The 17,314-nt window shown below is 32.6% G+C and overlaps 1 protein-coding gene across 2 annotated transcripts in view; it reads right to left on the reverse strand.

Annotated features, from left to right (window-relative positions):
• LOC120331894 (oxidation resistance protein 1-like) overlaps positions 1 to 17,314 on the reverse strand; it is a 44,036-nt gene that overhangs the window by 18,570 nt on the left and 8,152 nt on the right. For both annotated transcript variants that reach the window (XM_039399061.2, XM_039399062.2), the window contains 8 exons: positions 15,022 to 15,090; positions 13,507 to 13,576; positions 10,566 to 10,714; positions 9,759 to 9,931; positions 8,364 to 8,809; positions 6,118 to 6,172; positions 4,771 to 4,920; positions 2,386 to 2,504 (listed from right to left, as the gene is read on the reverse strand). In XM_039399061.2, coding sequence (XP_039254995.2) covers positions 2,386 to 2,504; positions 4,771 to 4,920; positions 6,118 to 6,172; positions 8,364 to 8,809; positions 9,759 to 9,931; positions 10,566 to 10,714; positions 13,507 to 13,576; positions 15,022 to 15,090 — 1,231 coding nt within the window. The remainder of the gene's footprint in view (positions 1 to 2,385; positions 2,505 to 4,770; positions 4,921 to 6,117; positions 6,173 to 8,363; positions 8,810 to 9,758; positions 9,932 to 10,565; positions 10,715 to 13,506; positions 13,577 to 15,021; positions 15,091 to 17,314) is intronic.

Consider the following 17,314-nt stretch of genomic DNA (forward strand, 5'->3'; position numbering starts at 1 on the left):
AATACCAGTTATAAATCATATTACAAAATAATAATTTAATCCTTCATAATAAATCACCAATCAAGTTTAGCTTGTTTTTTGTTGTGCAAAAAGTACAGAGTTTATAAAGAACATAACAAGTGGACGTGCAATCGTACGCACGACCTGCTTGTCTGCAAAACATGAATCATCTGTAAAAGCAAACTAAGCAGATTAGATCGCACGTCGCTGATCTATGAACTTGAAAAAGACGTAAGCTAATACTGCGTACATTTTTCGGTTACGTGACTTTGAGTCTGGAACAGCATGCCACATATAATAATGTGCGTCATTTACGATGTGCTGAGTTCAGATGTCTGTAAACTAATAGGGAGTTTTTACAAGAATGTACCAAATAACACTTTAAAATATAAATAGGAGAATATTCACTGGTATCCGAAATGAAAGGAATAAACGAATTTGAGTTTTATTATATTCAAAATAATAAAATTGTTTTATTTGAAAATGTTGAGCAATTAAATTCTCACATTATGATCAAGAAGCTTTTACTCAATTTCTGAAAACTATTGTAAGACATTACAAAACCAACCATATCACTAATTATTTTAATTTTGTCTGCATTTCCTAATTCAAACTTATACATCGACTTCTACATATGATATTCTATGTTAAACATAACCAAATTTAGAGGGAAATATTCTAAATATCATAATTGAAAATGTTATTTTTGAATGTATTCATTCAGTAGTAAATTATTCTCGGAGCACTGGATTGTAAAAAAAATTTCACCACAGGTATTATTACATCGATTATTATAGCGACGTAGAATGCTAATTTTTTAAAGCAAAAACAGACATGGCCATGCCTGGTGCAAAATAAAATTACCATTCTTGCAAAACTTATATAACTTAAACTTAATACAATACTGGAATTTAATGCAAAAATTGAATGCACAAAAACTATTCAAAACTAGTTTAACCGCTAATAAAATTTACTGTTTGCGTATTCGCATAGGAGTTCCAGACAGCCAATTTTGCAATACAGATAAGAATACCACATTAAATGTTACACAATTCTGGGTATTGCAAAATGTGGTTATTACTAGTATTATCAGGATGGTAATAAAGTTGATAGAAAGTTTTGTAATCTATTCAGTTGAATGGAGAGCATTGCACAATGCATCATTTCATCCAGCAAAAAGCATTTAAAAGATAATAATAGGCCCAAGTATTGCAAAATTACCGTATATATTTAATATGGTTACCAAATTTATAGCGTCATATTCATCAAAAACTACATATAAAGATTATTTCGCAATCACAAATCAAGCAAACATTCTCTTCATTATGTATGACCAAGTAGTCTCTGTTCAGGACATACATTCAGGTCATTTGACGTACAATGACACAATCAAGACCTAATTTTAGTCAAGTCTGTCTGAATTAGGAAGTAATAGAGTTTATTAAATAATACAACAAAGCCATTCACTGCTACTTACTGAATACTTGCCACCTATGTCCTGTGGATTGTCAGATTATTACTGTATTTAGGATATAAGCTTGATTAGATGTCGCTGCAGACCACGATAAAACAAAATTAGATTTTGTAACATATTTCAGAAACAGACTTTTTTATCTTCTGTCAGTAGGGTACAAAATATCCTATTTTGGTCTGAGTTTCAAAGCTGTACCTATGAATCCTTTTAGGTTTGGCTGTACCGATCTGATAATTACAAAAAAGCGCTTCTTTCAATCTCTCAATAGGTGATATAAGCTAATCTGGTTCCACTGCGGTGATGCAAGTGTATTTGGATCAACTTTCAGACAAAACAAAACTCAGACAAAGCAAGATTGTTAATAAATGAATACAAACATAATTCGCTTTACTTTTTTTTTTTCATTATTTTTGAAACAACATGGAACTGATCAGAATTCAAATGTTACCTTCAGGAAATATTGTTAAAAGCTGAAATATTCCACAAATACAATATTTATTGCATATAAATTTACTCAAACCAAGGTATTGAGCTTTAAAGTCGAAGTGGTAATAGTACTAATAGTTGCAGTAGATCACTGATGTACTAATAGCTATATAAGTTTATCCTTGCAATTGATGCCAACAGATATTGGTTTACTGAGACTTGAAATATTTTAAGACAACCCTGCCATGGAAACAACAATTATTCTGTTACAAAAAATCTTCGGTTACGGTAGGATTTCAAGCAGAAAAACCTTTTTCTAGGGATTACAAATAAATCGCCTCAATGTATATTTGATACATTACCTAATCAAAAACAAAGTGTGGTTTCCACAAATCAAAACATGTCAAAGTGCTGAGTGAAAGTGCATTAATAACATCCAAGTCAAGAACGAAACCACGAAACCAGAGAAAATTATAAAAACAAACCTGTAGTGTCTTCAACATAAGGTTCATCTTCCATTATAATAAATCCTAGTTGCAGAGCAGCATCGTCCGGATTATTTTCAGGCGACCATTGCAAAAAGAAAGCGTAGAGATGATCTGACCTGTGATACACGGAAATGAATATTTTGTTACAGGTCATAACTGATCAAGTATGAATCGTATAAAATTATTCTTGGCCTAAACAGGATGGCGACACATTTATTGCTGTAATTGAGTCATAGACAAATACAAACGGAAATTTATAAAAGCAATAACGAAAATTTCAGACCACTCTAATATAGATTATAATGATATGACTAAGAGACCAATCATTAGATAAATGATCACAGCGGCGGGGAAAAAGCATAGACAAAAAATATGTGAATGTTTATATTTAATGGGTTTGTTAATCTAAAACTTATGTTGTGATAACTTTAGCTTTATGAAAATAATTCTATTTTGCAATAAAATTAAAATAAATATTTGATTAAATTAGCGTGCGCCTAATTATTTCTTTCTCTCTGCCTAATTGTTTGAGGATTTATATTCTCAAGCTGCAAGAACATGATGGGTAGAAATATGGAAAAATTAAGTGAGTCGAAAATCTTGCATAACACTAAAAATTAAATCAAATGAACAAAAAAAGAGTAATTCAGACTATTCATAGTCATAGCATTGAAAACAGGACGCTTGTCATTTAATTTGAACACCTTAGACCAGGGGTTCTCAAACTTTTGGTCTTCGGAGTCTCAATCGTTCGTATTTTGCCCAGACCTTGTGATTTTTTAAACGACGATATCTTGCAAAGAATCTGAGTGGCAGACCTGCGCGGTAGAAGTTAGTGTTGCAAGAACGGCTCAAATTTGTCGAATTCGGTAAATCTACCACACTGCCACGCAATCAGCCATGATTACGATTATGAATTAATCAGGAAGGGCACAAATATCTTATCAAACTACTGGCACCGGTAGTAGGTATATTGTTTTGTGGGCAACATGACTTTGTTTCTAATATCTTATGATAACAGCGTTGTTCAGACGGTAGTCCACAAGAACTTCGTTCACTTAACTTTGTTTCTCATTTCATGTCCGCGGATTCCCTGGTAATTTGAGAAGTAATGATTTATTACATTGAACACAATTAATTAAAGTCATTTTAAATAAGCCCGCATCGGTCATAGATTGTAAATTGTACTTTTTGAGTTTTAACGTCAACCTAGGGCTTTTTGTAGCGCCGATATCTTGCTTAAAACTAATCTCGAGTGCGAAAGCACAAATCAAGTTTGACAAATCCCAAGATCCCAAAAATACGATTCCAATTTATTTATTGTTGGCAGTTTATCACATATTTAATGTTATTTTGCTAGAATAGTTTTCTTTTATTTTAGTAATCCTAACAGTAATCGTGAATCAAACGTGAGTAACGATAAGCACAATTAAATTATTATGACATGACATTTTAAATGTTGCTCGCTATGCTCATGGATTGAATATTTTACGCAACAGAAATTTCGTTATCCACTGAAAAAAAAATTTCAATCGCGAAGAATGTTGCGCGAAAATTTCCGATTCCAATTTTGAACCCCTCTCTCTCATAAGAATCCTGGCTGCGCTCCTTCTTATAAATAATGTCATTTCTGAATTCCGCCTCTTTGCCATATTTCGCGGCTATACTGTTGTCAAATTTTATTAAACCTGTTATTGCTTCTTTGAACGATTACAAAATTAGCAAAGTCAGTATTTTGAAAAGTAATAGAATATCACGCGGAGCCCCTAGGTTTCTCCCGCGGAGCCCTGGGGCTCCGTACGGAGCACTTTGAGAACCTATGCCTTAGACAACTATCAATGCAATGCTGCTATAAAATATGATCGTACACATGTGTATATGCGAGACAAATGTTGAAAGTACCCAGGAAATGCGTCATTTAGAGACAACCATATCACTACAATCCAAGTGAAAGTAAAATGTGTTGGAAATTAATATATGAAATATATAGAAATAAAAAAACTCGAGGACATCATTTCAATGATATGACTCAACAACAGGGATGGCGAAACCGAATATTTCTGTATTCTGAATACATTCTGAGAAAATCATTTCAAATCCAGAATTTTGAATACATTCTAAGGTCGGAGTTTCATGCTGAAAAATACATAAAGCACTATATCTTTATGATGATCCCACCCAAAATATCACAAACATAAAGGTCACTTTTTTTTCGGTTGTTTGTTAACAGCTGAGATATTTCATGTCTCGGTTCCACACTAGATGGTATGAACAATGCAATCATATAATGAGTATATTACATACAGTGGAATATAGTTCAGTCTAAGCAATGATACTAATAACTGATAATAATGATAAATAGATAACAGCATATCTACCAACCTTTTCCTTGGAACTTGAAACCAATATTCTGGCAATCGATTATCTTCAGTTTTGTCCACACAAGATAACGTTGATAACTCATCGTCCTCTGATATTGAAAATGTTTTCATCATTGGACGTCGAGCACGAATACATAAAAACATGTGATTGCTACAAAACATAAATAATATGAATGGATTATTAATTAAATAACAAAATATTTTGTAAATTGGATGTCCATGAACATTACTGTAAATTTGATGTTTCAAATTTTTGATTTTAGGAATATTTTAGCATAGTTACTTACATTCAAAAGTTATCATTTTGAGCGATTGAAAGTGTTTGAAAAGTAGATTATTTGGTTTTGAAAGTAAAAACTAATTGATAAAAAAACGAGAATATCGGTCGGAGACCGAAGACTTATCGATTGAAACTGCGGTTTCGATTCATGACTCTATAGTGACACCGCGTGTCCCATCACTAATTAATTAATAACTCGCTAATTATACGACATAATTCATCCAAAATCAATAGGCTTCTAGTCCGAGATATGATGAATGCACATGCAAAATTTGGAGCAGATTCAACCACGCCTTCGTGAGATATTGCGTGCATCTAACAGACAGTGGACAGACAAATACCTATCAACATCGATAAGTAACGATCGAAAGATCGATAAGTAATAACTTGACTGATGAAAACTAAATCTGCTATTATGGAATAAACAATGAGTGTAAAATATATCTTTCAATAATTACAATACATTCGGACAAATGACAACCTTAGTTATTGTTGTAAATTTGAGGAAAACAATTGAAAATCAATTCATAAAATCCATGAAAAAATTACATTCTGAACAATGTTATAGGTCCTAAATAAATTTAAATATTTAGGATTTACAATGCTCCTGGTTGATATTGAACTGGTCAAAAATAGGCCTTAATTTGAATCTGCAATGAGTGATCAAAGTTTACATTGGCAGCATTTTACAATTTCAACATCAGTTGTAGACTTCCGATATGTCATTACTTATCGATTTTAATCGGTAAGTATGTTGATAGGTATTTGTCTGTCTGTTAGATGCACGCGATATCTCACGAAAGCGAGATTGAATCTGCTCCAGATTCTGCATGTGCATTCATAATATGTTGTACCAGAAGCCTATTGATTTTGGATGAGTTATGTAGTATAATTAGCGAGTTATTAATTAATTAGTGATGAGACACAAGGTGTCACTATGGAGTAAAAGCGCTGTTTTGGGGGATCCCCTAACTTTCGATCGATAAGTCTTCAGTCTCTGACCGATATTCTCGTTTATATGTTAATGAGATTACAATCTCTACTACCACAATGTCAAACATTACATACCTGTTAGGTCTACTTGTAGATTTTTTATTTGAATCTTCAAGGCTTGGTAAATATTCTGCAATAAAAATGACATAATTAATTTTCAATTTGTCAAATATCCAAAATTTATTATTACTTGGGTGGTTTAGTTAGGAAATCACTAATCACATCTGTTTTCAAGTTTTCGCTTAGAATACTTTCGAGCTGTAAACTATTTTTCATGTTCAGCTAAAAATATTAGGATGTAATTTTTACGGGAATTCTAAGAAAACAGAATTTGTATTTAAAAAATGACTCCAACATATGACTTCTATCCACGACATGAGGTGGAGGATATGTATCCTATGATCTGTGCTCAAAATTACTCAACTTGATTCTAGTCGAGTTTCGTGGGATATCTAGACCTGATTACAGTTATGGACAGAGCTGTAAAATCATAAAAATTGCATGTCGATCTGACTCAAAAACTCAGAGCCATTCAAAAAAATGGTTTGGATTCTCAATAACGCAGGATCTAAACTCTGAGAAATTTTGGTAACAAATGCTTTTGCATGTGGACACTTTTTAATGTGAAAATTCCCTCCTTTGTCGATTTTTGAATTTTTCAATACATCCTCCTTGTGCATAAAACTACATTATTTGTTCAATCTTTAATGTATCCTAGTTAGTGTTATGCGCTCCAGAAGTGTGTGTACCAATATGGGGGTAACTAATTTTGTTCGTCTATTTGACATCAAGTTGTATAAAGGGATTGAAACCTATGGGCAGGGGTTATATTCACTTGACTAACACAGACAGTCCCAAAACTCATGATAGAACTAAAGTAGGGAAAATTGGAATAAAATTATGGACTAACCTGGTACACATACTAAGGGAGTAAATACCCAAGTCTCACTCCTGTTTTTGTACATTTCAAGTAGTTTATGCGTTCATGAATAAGCATTATATTCATAACAAAAACTACAGAATATTAATAATACTACAGCTAATACAAATCAACCTTAAAATTGCGAAATTCTTCCTCGGTTGAGAAACCTTGGCATAATCAATGGGTTTCTTTGGCAAATTTTCTCTTTAATTATCACCATTACAATATTAAAATATTGACTCGTAAGCAGAAAAAAATTGACTCATGGGGGTTTGAATGACTCTGAATCTGAACCTGATATCACTGGAAATGAGCCAAACTTTAACTCTACAGCCTAGGTCAGGGATGGCGAACCTTTTTCAATGAATGGGTCAAAAATTATAATTTTATCGCGGAACAGAAGAGAGTGGGTCACAGATATTTAATTCACGTTTGTATCTATAAGAAACTTCTGAAACAAATCTTATAAGCCGGTGATGGTGTAGTTTTGGGCTTTACTTATGCAGCACTTCTATCAGGGACTTTTTATGGCACTCGGTTTTATGATATTAGAGTACGAAAAAAACGCATATGAATTACCAAAAACGTTTAGGATGATGCGTTAAATTATTTTACGGTTCTAGTGTTTGGAGGTAATTCCGCTTTGATAGTGTTAAAATTTTGGATCAGCTTCCAACCACATTAAAGCACTTTTACACTGCCCCATTGTTATATCAGATTTCTAGATTTTTATTTCAAGTCTGAAAGATTTTGTTTTCTCAGCGGCATTGTAGGAGAGAAACTAATAAAATGCAAAGTAGCATCTAGTTCTCGTCTAACCCCTAAAACAGTCTGCAGATGCACTTCCGAAAGAGACAGGCGTTGCGAGAAATGAACAAATCAATTGTAATGTTATGTCATAAACGATGTCAGGCCCAATAGCTGAATAACGGTATATATACAACAGTGCATACATGCGTCCAAGATTAGGGGTTTTGAAAATTACCATACTGGCCCAAAAATCAACATTTTGAATTTGAGCTATCGCAGCCCTGACTGCCCAACTGACGGTACATTATAATAGTTTAGTTATTGTTGGATTAATTTAAGGCCGGTTTTATCAATTTTTATCACTGATATGATAGTATTTTATTTTATTTTATTCGTGCCTTCGCTTGGCGGGTCACAAATAAAACGCGGTGGGTCACTTTGTGACCCGCGGGTCAGTGGTTCGCCATCCCTGGCCTAAGTTATGGTAATGGACTTAATCATAGACAATAACCTTTGAAGTTTTGTCCACGACGCAATTGGTCAAAATTGACCGAATAAAGTTATGAAAAGAAGATGATGATTGAACTTGATCGAAGAACTACTACATACATCTCAAAACACCAATGGTATTCAACTCTAGAATACCCACCTCCTACTGTCTTTACAACTGCATGAAGGAATGGAAATTCATTTTCCAATTTAAATTCATCTTTGGTGTTATGTTGTGCTTCATTTGTGGTGAAGAAATTTGAGGTATTATTATCTTCAGAGTTTATAATGTCAGAATTTGAAGTTTCTATTTTGTTTTCGGATTTAGAAGAATAGGCAACTTTTGCAGAGCCAGGTACAGGTCCTTTTACTTCATATAGGGTACTTTCGTGAACGGGACTCCACGTTGATTTTGGTTTGCTGTTTGTACAAGAAGCCTGATTTTCTACTTCTAGCGGAATATCCGGTAGATCATCGTCCTCGATAGCATCACTGATTTCTGCTTCCGCTTCCGTAGTAGTGTCACTTGACATGGATGAGTGACTGTCAGATCGGATCTCTTTCGTTTCGGTTTCGGTAGATGGTTCAACTAGTGGTGACATTGTGCTGTCAAAAAAGTGGGGATAAATGGGTAATATTATTAGAGATCTCAGGTAAGACGCTAGGATCATTGTTCGGTCAACCCAATATTCAACATTCAACAAATTTTAAGGTAGGACAGGATTTACATATTTACCCAGAGAAAATAAGGGGAGATAGACGGCTTAATCATATGGACAACCATGGCCTCTCGTCCGATTACCAGTCCATGTCAGGTATCGGGTTAGTTAACCAATTATCTGTTTTAGATGTATGGACTTGATGGTGGAGGGAGGTGTAACCGATCAGCGGTTATTTGAACCACCCTACGCCGCTGTGGCGAGGAGTCCAGCAATCCTCTTGCACAAAATTATCTTCACAGGATTCTAACCTGCAAACCCACGCAAATTAATCAGAGGTGGGGTGGCCAGCATATAAAACTAACACTTTACCCGCTGCCAAGTAGGAAATGTATTTCACAGCTTCAAAATACATATCTGAGGACCACTTGCATGAGGCCTTCTTCAAAGATGAAAGCTGTTATAAACTCCGTGACCGATTGTCCAGATTTTTAGATTTAGGTGACTCTAATATACTATAAAGGCTGTTTTATTACTTATCATATTCTGCCCGAGGGTTGGTAGTTCACACATATTTTGTTTATTTCAAAGTAATTAAAATTCGATATTGCACTTAATCCTTTTAAAGCACAACTTTACAAATTATTGAAACTTGTTTACAAATTGTTGGCGATCCTCACACGCTATTATGCGGCATATTAATCTGAAATTGCTCATTAGTGACACCCACTGAAAAGAATTTTGAAATTCGCTTCAAAAGAGTCTGAGTGAGATTATAGGGTTTAATGGGTAATCAGAAATGCTATTTGAAATGATCATACAAAATGGGCCCTTGATGACAGGTTAAAGAGAAAAAGTTATATGCAGAATTCTCGTCTGACCAAGTCGTAACATACCTTGAAGGTGTCATCCTGCTAGTATCATTATACATAGCAATGGTATTGATGAGATGCATTGGACACATGATACCATACTCAGTACAACCATCTCTCAAAGCAACAGGATCGTCTGGTTCAGGATCGAACATAAGAGCTGTTGGTGTTACCAACATCACTCCTTGTACCATTTCCTAAAAACATAAAAATTAATTACAAAATGGCAAAAGTTGGAAAGTGTTAAGTGTATTATTGAAATTTGATAATAATTGAAAAACAAACCGAGATTTATGGAGCTTCTGTATTATAAACCACCAAAACCTTTTTAAATTAATACAGCTGTTGTACTAGGGCTGTTTGGCCAGCGGAGTTTAACATGTTTTGTAAATAGTAGACTCGGAACTTGAGTCTTTTTTCAAACCCCGGGTCTTGGGTAATATTGTCAAGCTGCACAGAGTCGCAAGTCGGAATTTAAAACTTTTAATTGTAGAAACAAGTCAAAATTTCTGACACAAACTGAAAGGAAATTATTAATAGGCATTCCCCACAGTTCATAAAAAGCTTGCCTACGCCAAAAGTTTTATGGTCAAAGTTAAGTTTTCTCAGATCCGGAGATAGAATATTTCTCGATCTCGAGACATAGTCAAAATAATCGTTCGTTTCGAGCTGGGGCAGGAGTTGTTTTTTAAATGACTTTACTTTAAAAACGCTATATTTCCAGTAGCTTTATTTTTTAATAGTATTTGTCATGGCACACTGCTTTGCTTGATTCCATGTCAATATTTCAAAATCAGGCAAATAACCCAAAATATGAAGGAATCAACAAACCTTTGTGTGTGTGATATAATGTACTTTCATTTTCAAAAATCCTTCCTCAAAAGGTTCAGATTCGACAGATTCTCCTGACATAACACGTTGACGATCGGCTGACGTGCTGTTGTGAGACAAACTTCGAGTGAGGTCTTCTCTTTCAATGGCTAAACATAAATTATGCAGTATATGAAGGTTTTGTTTATGCGACTGATATCATCAGACAAAACGTATATGCTTTTCACACCAGAATAGTCTCTTCTATAAACAAAGCAAATATTATTTGTCAGAAAAAAAAAAAAATTATATACGGTATGTAGCAAATTTGCCATTTCTGGGTATTCGTACACACATCCCGCTACTTTTTGATATTCCGTTTTTGGGAATTACTTTGGGATCTTTTTTGGAATATGAAACATTTTATCATACTGATGGGTATAATTTCACAATGTGAATGTAGAATAAATATAGACTTAAGTATAAATGAGGAAATGATAATATATTGTTAAGGACTACTAATCCCTATCAGCAGAATATAAAATGCATTTACAGAAAATGCAGGTGATTTTTTTTAAATTGTTTATATTCAATGTTCTATATTTTATTTTTCCTTTATTAAAAACTATGATGGGTTGCAAAGATTTGGTTATTTTATTGTGTGATCTGAAGTTGAAAGTTTGACAGACAATACAAGCCTTACTGGATTCTATACACAACGTATGCAGGAAGCGCTGAGATGATTCAAGTGCATGGTATAAGTCAATATTATACTATTTACTTAATTGAAGAAATAAGATGTTCTGAGGGCAGTATGGATATCTGAATTATTAACAAATGATTGAAAAATGTACCATATTCTATGGACAATAAGACACCCTTTAAATCCTTTTTTTCTCAAAAATTGGCTGTACACATTAGAAACTGATGCGCCTAATGTATGGATCAAGTAGTTAGTGCTTTATGCTTTATTACCTACAGTTAATACAAGTACCGGTATTGCTTTAAAAAAGTGATCCTGGTATTTTATGTAACTGTAAACTAAACAGTTATCCCACATTGTATTACTTGTAAAAATTCTAGAGATATTCACAGACTTTCATATACTGATGACAACAAAAATCAAATATTTTTTCAGTTAAATTTATTCTAAATTGAGTTAAAAGTTGACGCAGTGAAAATGTGGTATTTTAGGAAAACATTGAAGGAGTCGATAACAAAAATAAAATGTATGTAATCTAGAAATGAATTTGGCACACGGTTTATGATCAATACAACCAAAATCAATATTAGTAAAGAAAAGTGCTGAAACACGTCAAATGAAGTGGAATGAACAGTGCATTCATACACAGCAATGTGGAAGTTCATTTGTAGTTATTGATTTAAAATTTGCAAAATGTATTTCTAACAGTAACTGTAAAGAGTTGATTCAAAATCAGATTGATAAAAATATCATTGCACCCTTCAGCGGCTTCTGCAATGAGCTAAGCATTAAGAAGTGATTACCCGGAGTGGTTCATATTATGTGAAGGATAAATATGTGCGAGGCGACTGCTGGACTCCGCACCATCTTTAGGTGGCTCAAGTAATCATCTGTCAGTTACCAATTTCTCCTCCTTCATATTTCTATTATATGGTTATTTAACTCTTCTCATAACCGACATAAACTGGTGACTAGAGAAGGGACCACGGTCCGCAATATAATTACTTCATCATCTTTTCTTTTGATGGTACAAATATAAAATTCTTATTATGGGGCATTGTAACAATGAAAAATTTAAAAAATGAAATGTATGGTATAACATTTTAACACATAATGAAAAAAAAAATATATATATATATAAATAAAGAGAAAAAAAAAAATCTTCCAATATTGCATTAACATGGTCCTAAATAAATATAAAATTTATTTTCAATGTTTCATGAAAACTTTTTTCAACAAAAAATGGCATCAGTAATATCACCCATAAAGGAAAACATTAAAAAATTAAAAAAATATTGTGATTTTTAAGAAATCAGCAATGACTCAATTCAACCAAACCATACAACATAAATTCTTTAACTAATCTCTCATCAATGCACCCTAAGGCAAAATGTAAATAGCTTTCGTATTTTGAAAACATAGCTTCTGGCAATTCCGACCAGGAATACAAATAAAGTAGTGATAAAAGTATAGACTAAAAATAAACATTAAGAACAGGTGGGCTATTAACACAACTGATGAGGTTGAATTTTTCCTTTGAAAAAAAAGAATCATAGGAAAAAAAAGGTTGAATTTACTGCTTTGCAACTTGCAATAAATGGAAACTGAATTTTCCCAGAACAAAGTTGAATTGACAATAATCTAGGGTTCATATTCCACAAATTAACCAATGGTAAAAAAGTTATGTAATGCCGAACTGAAAAGTAGGTTAAAAAAGCAGGAGGTAAAACAGCATAATCCTATTATTTCCTTATAATGCTTTGTAATTTGCAACCTATACATAGGATTATGTGTAAAGATCTCGCAATTGAGAATATTGTACATATGATTTACCTATTCAATCAGCTTTGTATTAATTAGTAAATCCCACGACCAAGGGCGTAGCAAAAGGGGTTGATTATCGAAACCATCTCTTTTGAAACGTAACTAAAAAAGGCTTTTTTCTGTATCATACATATCAATTTTTCATTCCTTGAAACAATTTTTAGACCCTCAAGACTCTTGGAACCCACGTTTCCCCGCCTCCGACTCGCTGGCTGTTATGGTTTAACTCAGCAAATAGAAAGTTCAGACCCCCTGTCAAAAATCCTGGCAACATCTCTGCTCATCACCTCACTCAAGGTGTAATATATTGAGTAGGCAGTGCCGATGATTTCAAATATTCCAAAAAAAGTAGATTTTTATGTATCAGTGGGTATTAGTACTGAGCCTTGTTCAGGGTAAAAAGTTTGTCTAGATTGCAGTTAACTAGATTCTTACCACCATCTCGTTTATTTGCCTTGAACGCTTTTCTTTTATCAGACCCATTTGATTTCTTGTAATTGTCAACCTGAAAAATTGATATTGTTTTGAATGAGACACTTTGCATAGGTTTTCAACATAGTGATACTGAATGCATAATATTATTATATTGATTGGACAAAATTAGAAGCATGACTCGCTATCCCAAGACAAATTGAATACCCATAATTCATAATCTCAAAAAGCAATCAAATTAATGTTGTTTATTTGTAACTTTCCTGCATTTCCAAATTCAAACTCATCATCAGTCATTAAATATGCATTGTCTTTTATCTGCCGTCAGTTAAACATGTCCCAATTTAAAATACATTCAATAAATCATATTCAGAACATATTCGAAAAAGTAGATTAATTGATTTTGGCCATCTCTGACAAAAAAATATATAAAAGAGCCATGCTTTATCTATTAATTTATTCTTTATTGATCACAAACTATCAAATGTATATTCATCTAATATAAATTGACCTCAGAATTTGTCCAACATGTATTAAATGAAAGCAACATAAACAAAAATATTGGCTATATTGATGCAGTGAAATATCAATATAGATTCTGACAATATTAAATTTATTTTGATTAGAAATAACCAATAAATGTACATGGCTTTACACCCTTGTATCCAAGATATTTTCGAAAATTTAAAATTGAAATGACGACTAATCAAATACCCACATAAACTGGGAAGCACACCATAAAACAAAATAATGAACTCTATGTGTAATATGTTCACAAATCCTGAAGAAACAGGGTGTGTCACAGTCACAGGCAGAGCTAGTAAAAAGAGCAGACAACAAAGGATATATTGTATGTGTGAATTTTATTGGAAAAAAATTGAATAATCAAATTCAAGGCTAAGTTAAGGTGTAACTCTTATATTTGCCTTGTGCAACCTATGTACGTCAATGTTTTAAATTGCGACCTGTTATGGGAATGTCTGAATAATTAATAATATTTTGAAAAGGGATATATTTGGAAATTCAGATGAATGAATTAACTAATTGGGCCTTTGTTGGCTTCTATATTGAAACCATTACTTGTTACTGTACCTATACTTCGTCTGTATAAACAAAATGGCTCCGAACATTCATAGATGCTGCCCATAATTCCCTAAAAGAGATCTCTGTACCATGCAACCATCATACCAACGATTACGATTTTGATATTATAAGGTTATCGGTTATGTCATTAATAAATTTGTATTTTACTTATTTTTAGCAAATCATAAGTTTCTTGTTAATTTACCCTCCAATTTTGCTATTTTCTTGTCTATTTTAACAAGAACCTTTACATTAATTGATTTGACTAATATCGACAAACCTCGGAACTTGAAAATGGTAAATTGTAACTTTTCATTATTCAGCAGTAACATAGCACTGTTTTTATAATCAGTATTTATTAATCATTAACGCTGAATGATCGTAATACATTAACTTCAACTCCTGCATTAGCTTGGAATAAAACGTATCTCGTACCTCATTCTTGTTTGCATCTGTAGAATTTGTTGTATCCACTTTTGAAGACACCATCACTAAATCTTTGAACTAGAAATAAACAAAAGAGAAATAGAATCAATTCAAATATCTGAATCGTATTTATATAAAACTAGTGTTAACACGACCTATTAAAAGTTACAATGCAAGCAGTGTTAAAAGCTGAGTCTAGCTTGTTTAACTTAACAGCAGGTGACAAAATGAGTTACTCAAACAATAGAAAAAATATAGGAGTACTGGTAATGATGAAACATAACGGCACGAATGTCTTGCATTTGTATGGGTACGATGGTTTATTCACTAAGCAAAAAGTTTGTTGGAAGAGTTTATGTGACATTGCAAAATAAAGTGTTTGTGAATTTAAAAAAAAAAAGCAAAATTTTTGGTGAATCATCGCAGTCCCATAGGACTTGAAATGATTTTGGCAAAATAAAAAGTTATAGTCTGAAATTAATTGGTCCACTAGTTAAAGTATTTTTTCAATAACAATAAACAATTAAGCAGAGAAGATGGCCTACATTTCTTGTCCACTAATGAGTTCACATGGACTATTCTTAATAATATTGATACATCGAGTTTAGTATTCCATGAAAACAGCTATCTGCTGCTGTAAGCTTTATAAGGTTATAAAGCGTTGAGTATTGTGAGACAGACATCATATTATGATCATCCTTGAAGGTATACACGATTTGCAGGGTTATAAATCAAATTGGGATTTTTTTAGGATTCTGTCAAGTATAATCAATCTGTAGTTCTGCTGCAAAATCATGATTTAAGCCATTAAGCCAATTTTGTCAAATATACATGCAAAGTGATTTTTATAAAAGAACTTTGCGACGAAAAAGAAAAATATCTTATACTTAGCAATGGATGTACAAGAACTCATACATACTTATAAGATATACAAACAATATTACCGTTCTTCAAATCAAATAATATCACAAAAAAGGGTACGGCAAGTTGGGTTGGAAGATTATCACAGAATACACAACTATAAATTTCATAATTATATTCACTTGAGCTGCTATGTATTGTAACAATCTTTGACTATTTTTTATGCTAGGAAGTCATAATGCTTAAGAATATCAATTTTTGTAGATATATTAACTCACTATTGAATATATAGGAATAAAACATTGATTAGAGTTTATTAAGAAATACATTTAGAATACCTCATCTTATACCTGATATCTTATTATGCCATAATCATAGTAGGAATTTTAATCCAAAGAATTTTTATTTCAATTTATTTTCATTTTTAATATTTTACGATTATGCACTGAAAAACCATTGATTGTCACATGTGAAATAATTTAAACTATAATTTCACTTTACATGAGTAAATTCAACTAGCGAAAAAGAAGTTCACAACCACAATAATAAATCATTCATTACGAAACAATAATTTTTACAATTGCACTAACAAGTATCGATAACCCTGTTATGCCAACCCCATCGTCAAATAGTATATACCGGTAATTAAATCAGCATCAGCAATAAGTTGAAACAACAAGATTAATACCAGAAATTATCACTCACTGGCACAACTTAGAACATACCACACATGTTCGATCCAAATCTATTAAATTGCATATTCATCAACATTTGGATTTATTAAGAAAGGTGTTGTTCAATTAGCTGGATAGAGTAATGAAATGTCCTTACATCATTGATTATTGGAATTTTCAATCAATAAAAAGGTCACCGGTAGTACTGGAAGCTATTTTTCAATATTAGTATTATGGTAGGCCGCATAATCAAGTGGTCCACTTCAGTATCAAAACAAAATCGATTATCAATTGCCTATAAATAAATCGAGAGCATTTTTCGAACTGGGAACAGATGAGTGCAAAGAAGGAAGTTTAAAATAAATATATCAGGATTAAAAATACAACATGAAACTGCAAAATAACATTAACTGACAAAAGTTTCAAATAAAAAATCTGAACCGCTACAGCAGTTTCCACGTATCTAAATTCATATATTGCAGTGTTTCTTGGAAATAGTTACATGAACATTTCACAGGATTTCCTATATCTATTAAGATACCCACACATAGATTTCCGCAAACAGATTACTCATCACTTCTAAGTAGTTTGCTAAGTTAGGTTTGCTTTGAAGAAAGCCCATGTCAGGAATTTATGAAAATTTAATCAAAATGTGTAAATGTATTAAATAAATTTTGAAAATAAAATTTGCAAATTCCAACTTGAAAACAAGACAGCCAGATAGTTTTTATTTAGTTTCTATAACTATGGAAAATGAAGATCTAATT

The sequence above is a fragment of the Styela clava genome, chromosome 6 (genome assembly GCF_964204865.1).
Source record: "Styela clava chromosome 6, kaStyClav1.hap1.2, whole genome shotgun sequence".
NCBI lineage: Eukaryota > Metazoa > Chordata > Ascidiacea > Stolidobranchia > Styelidae > Styela > Styela clava.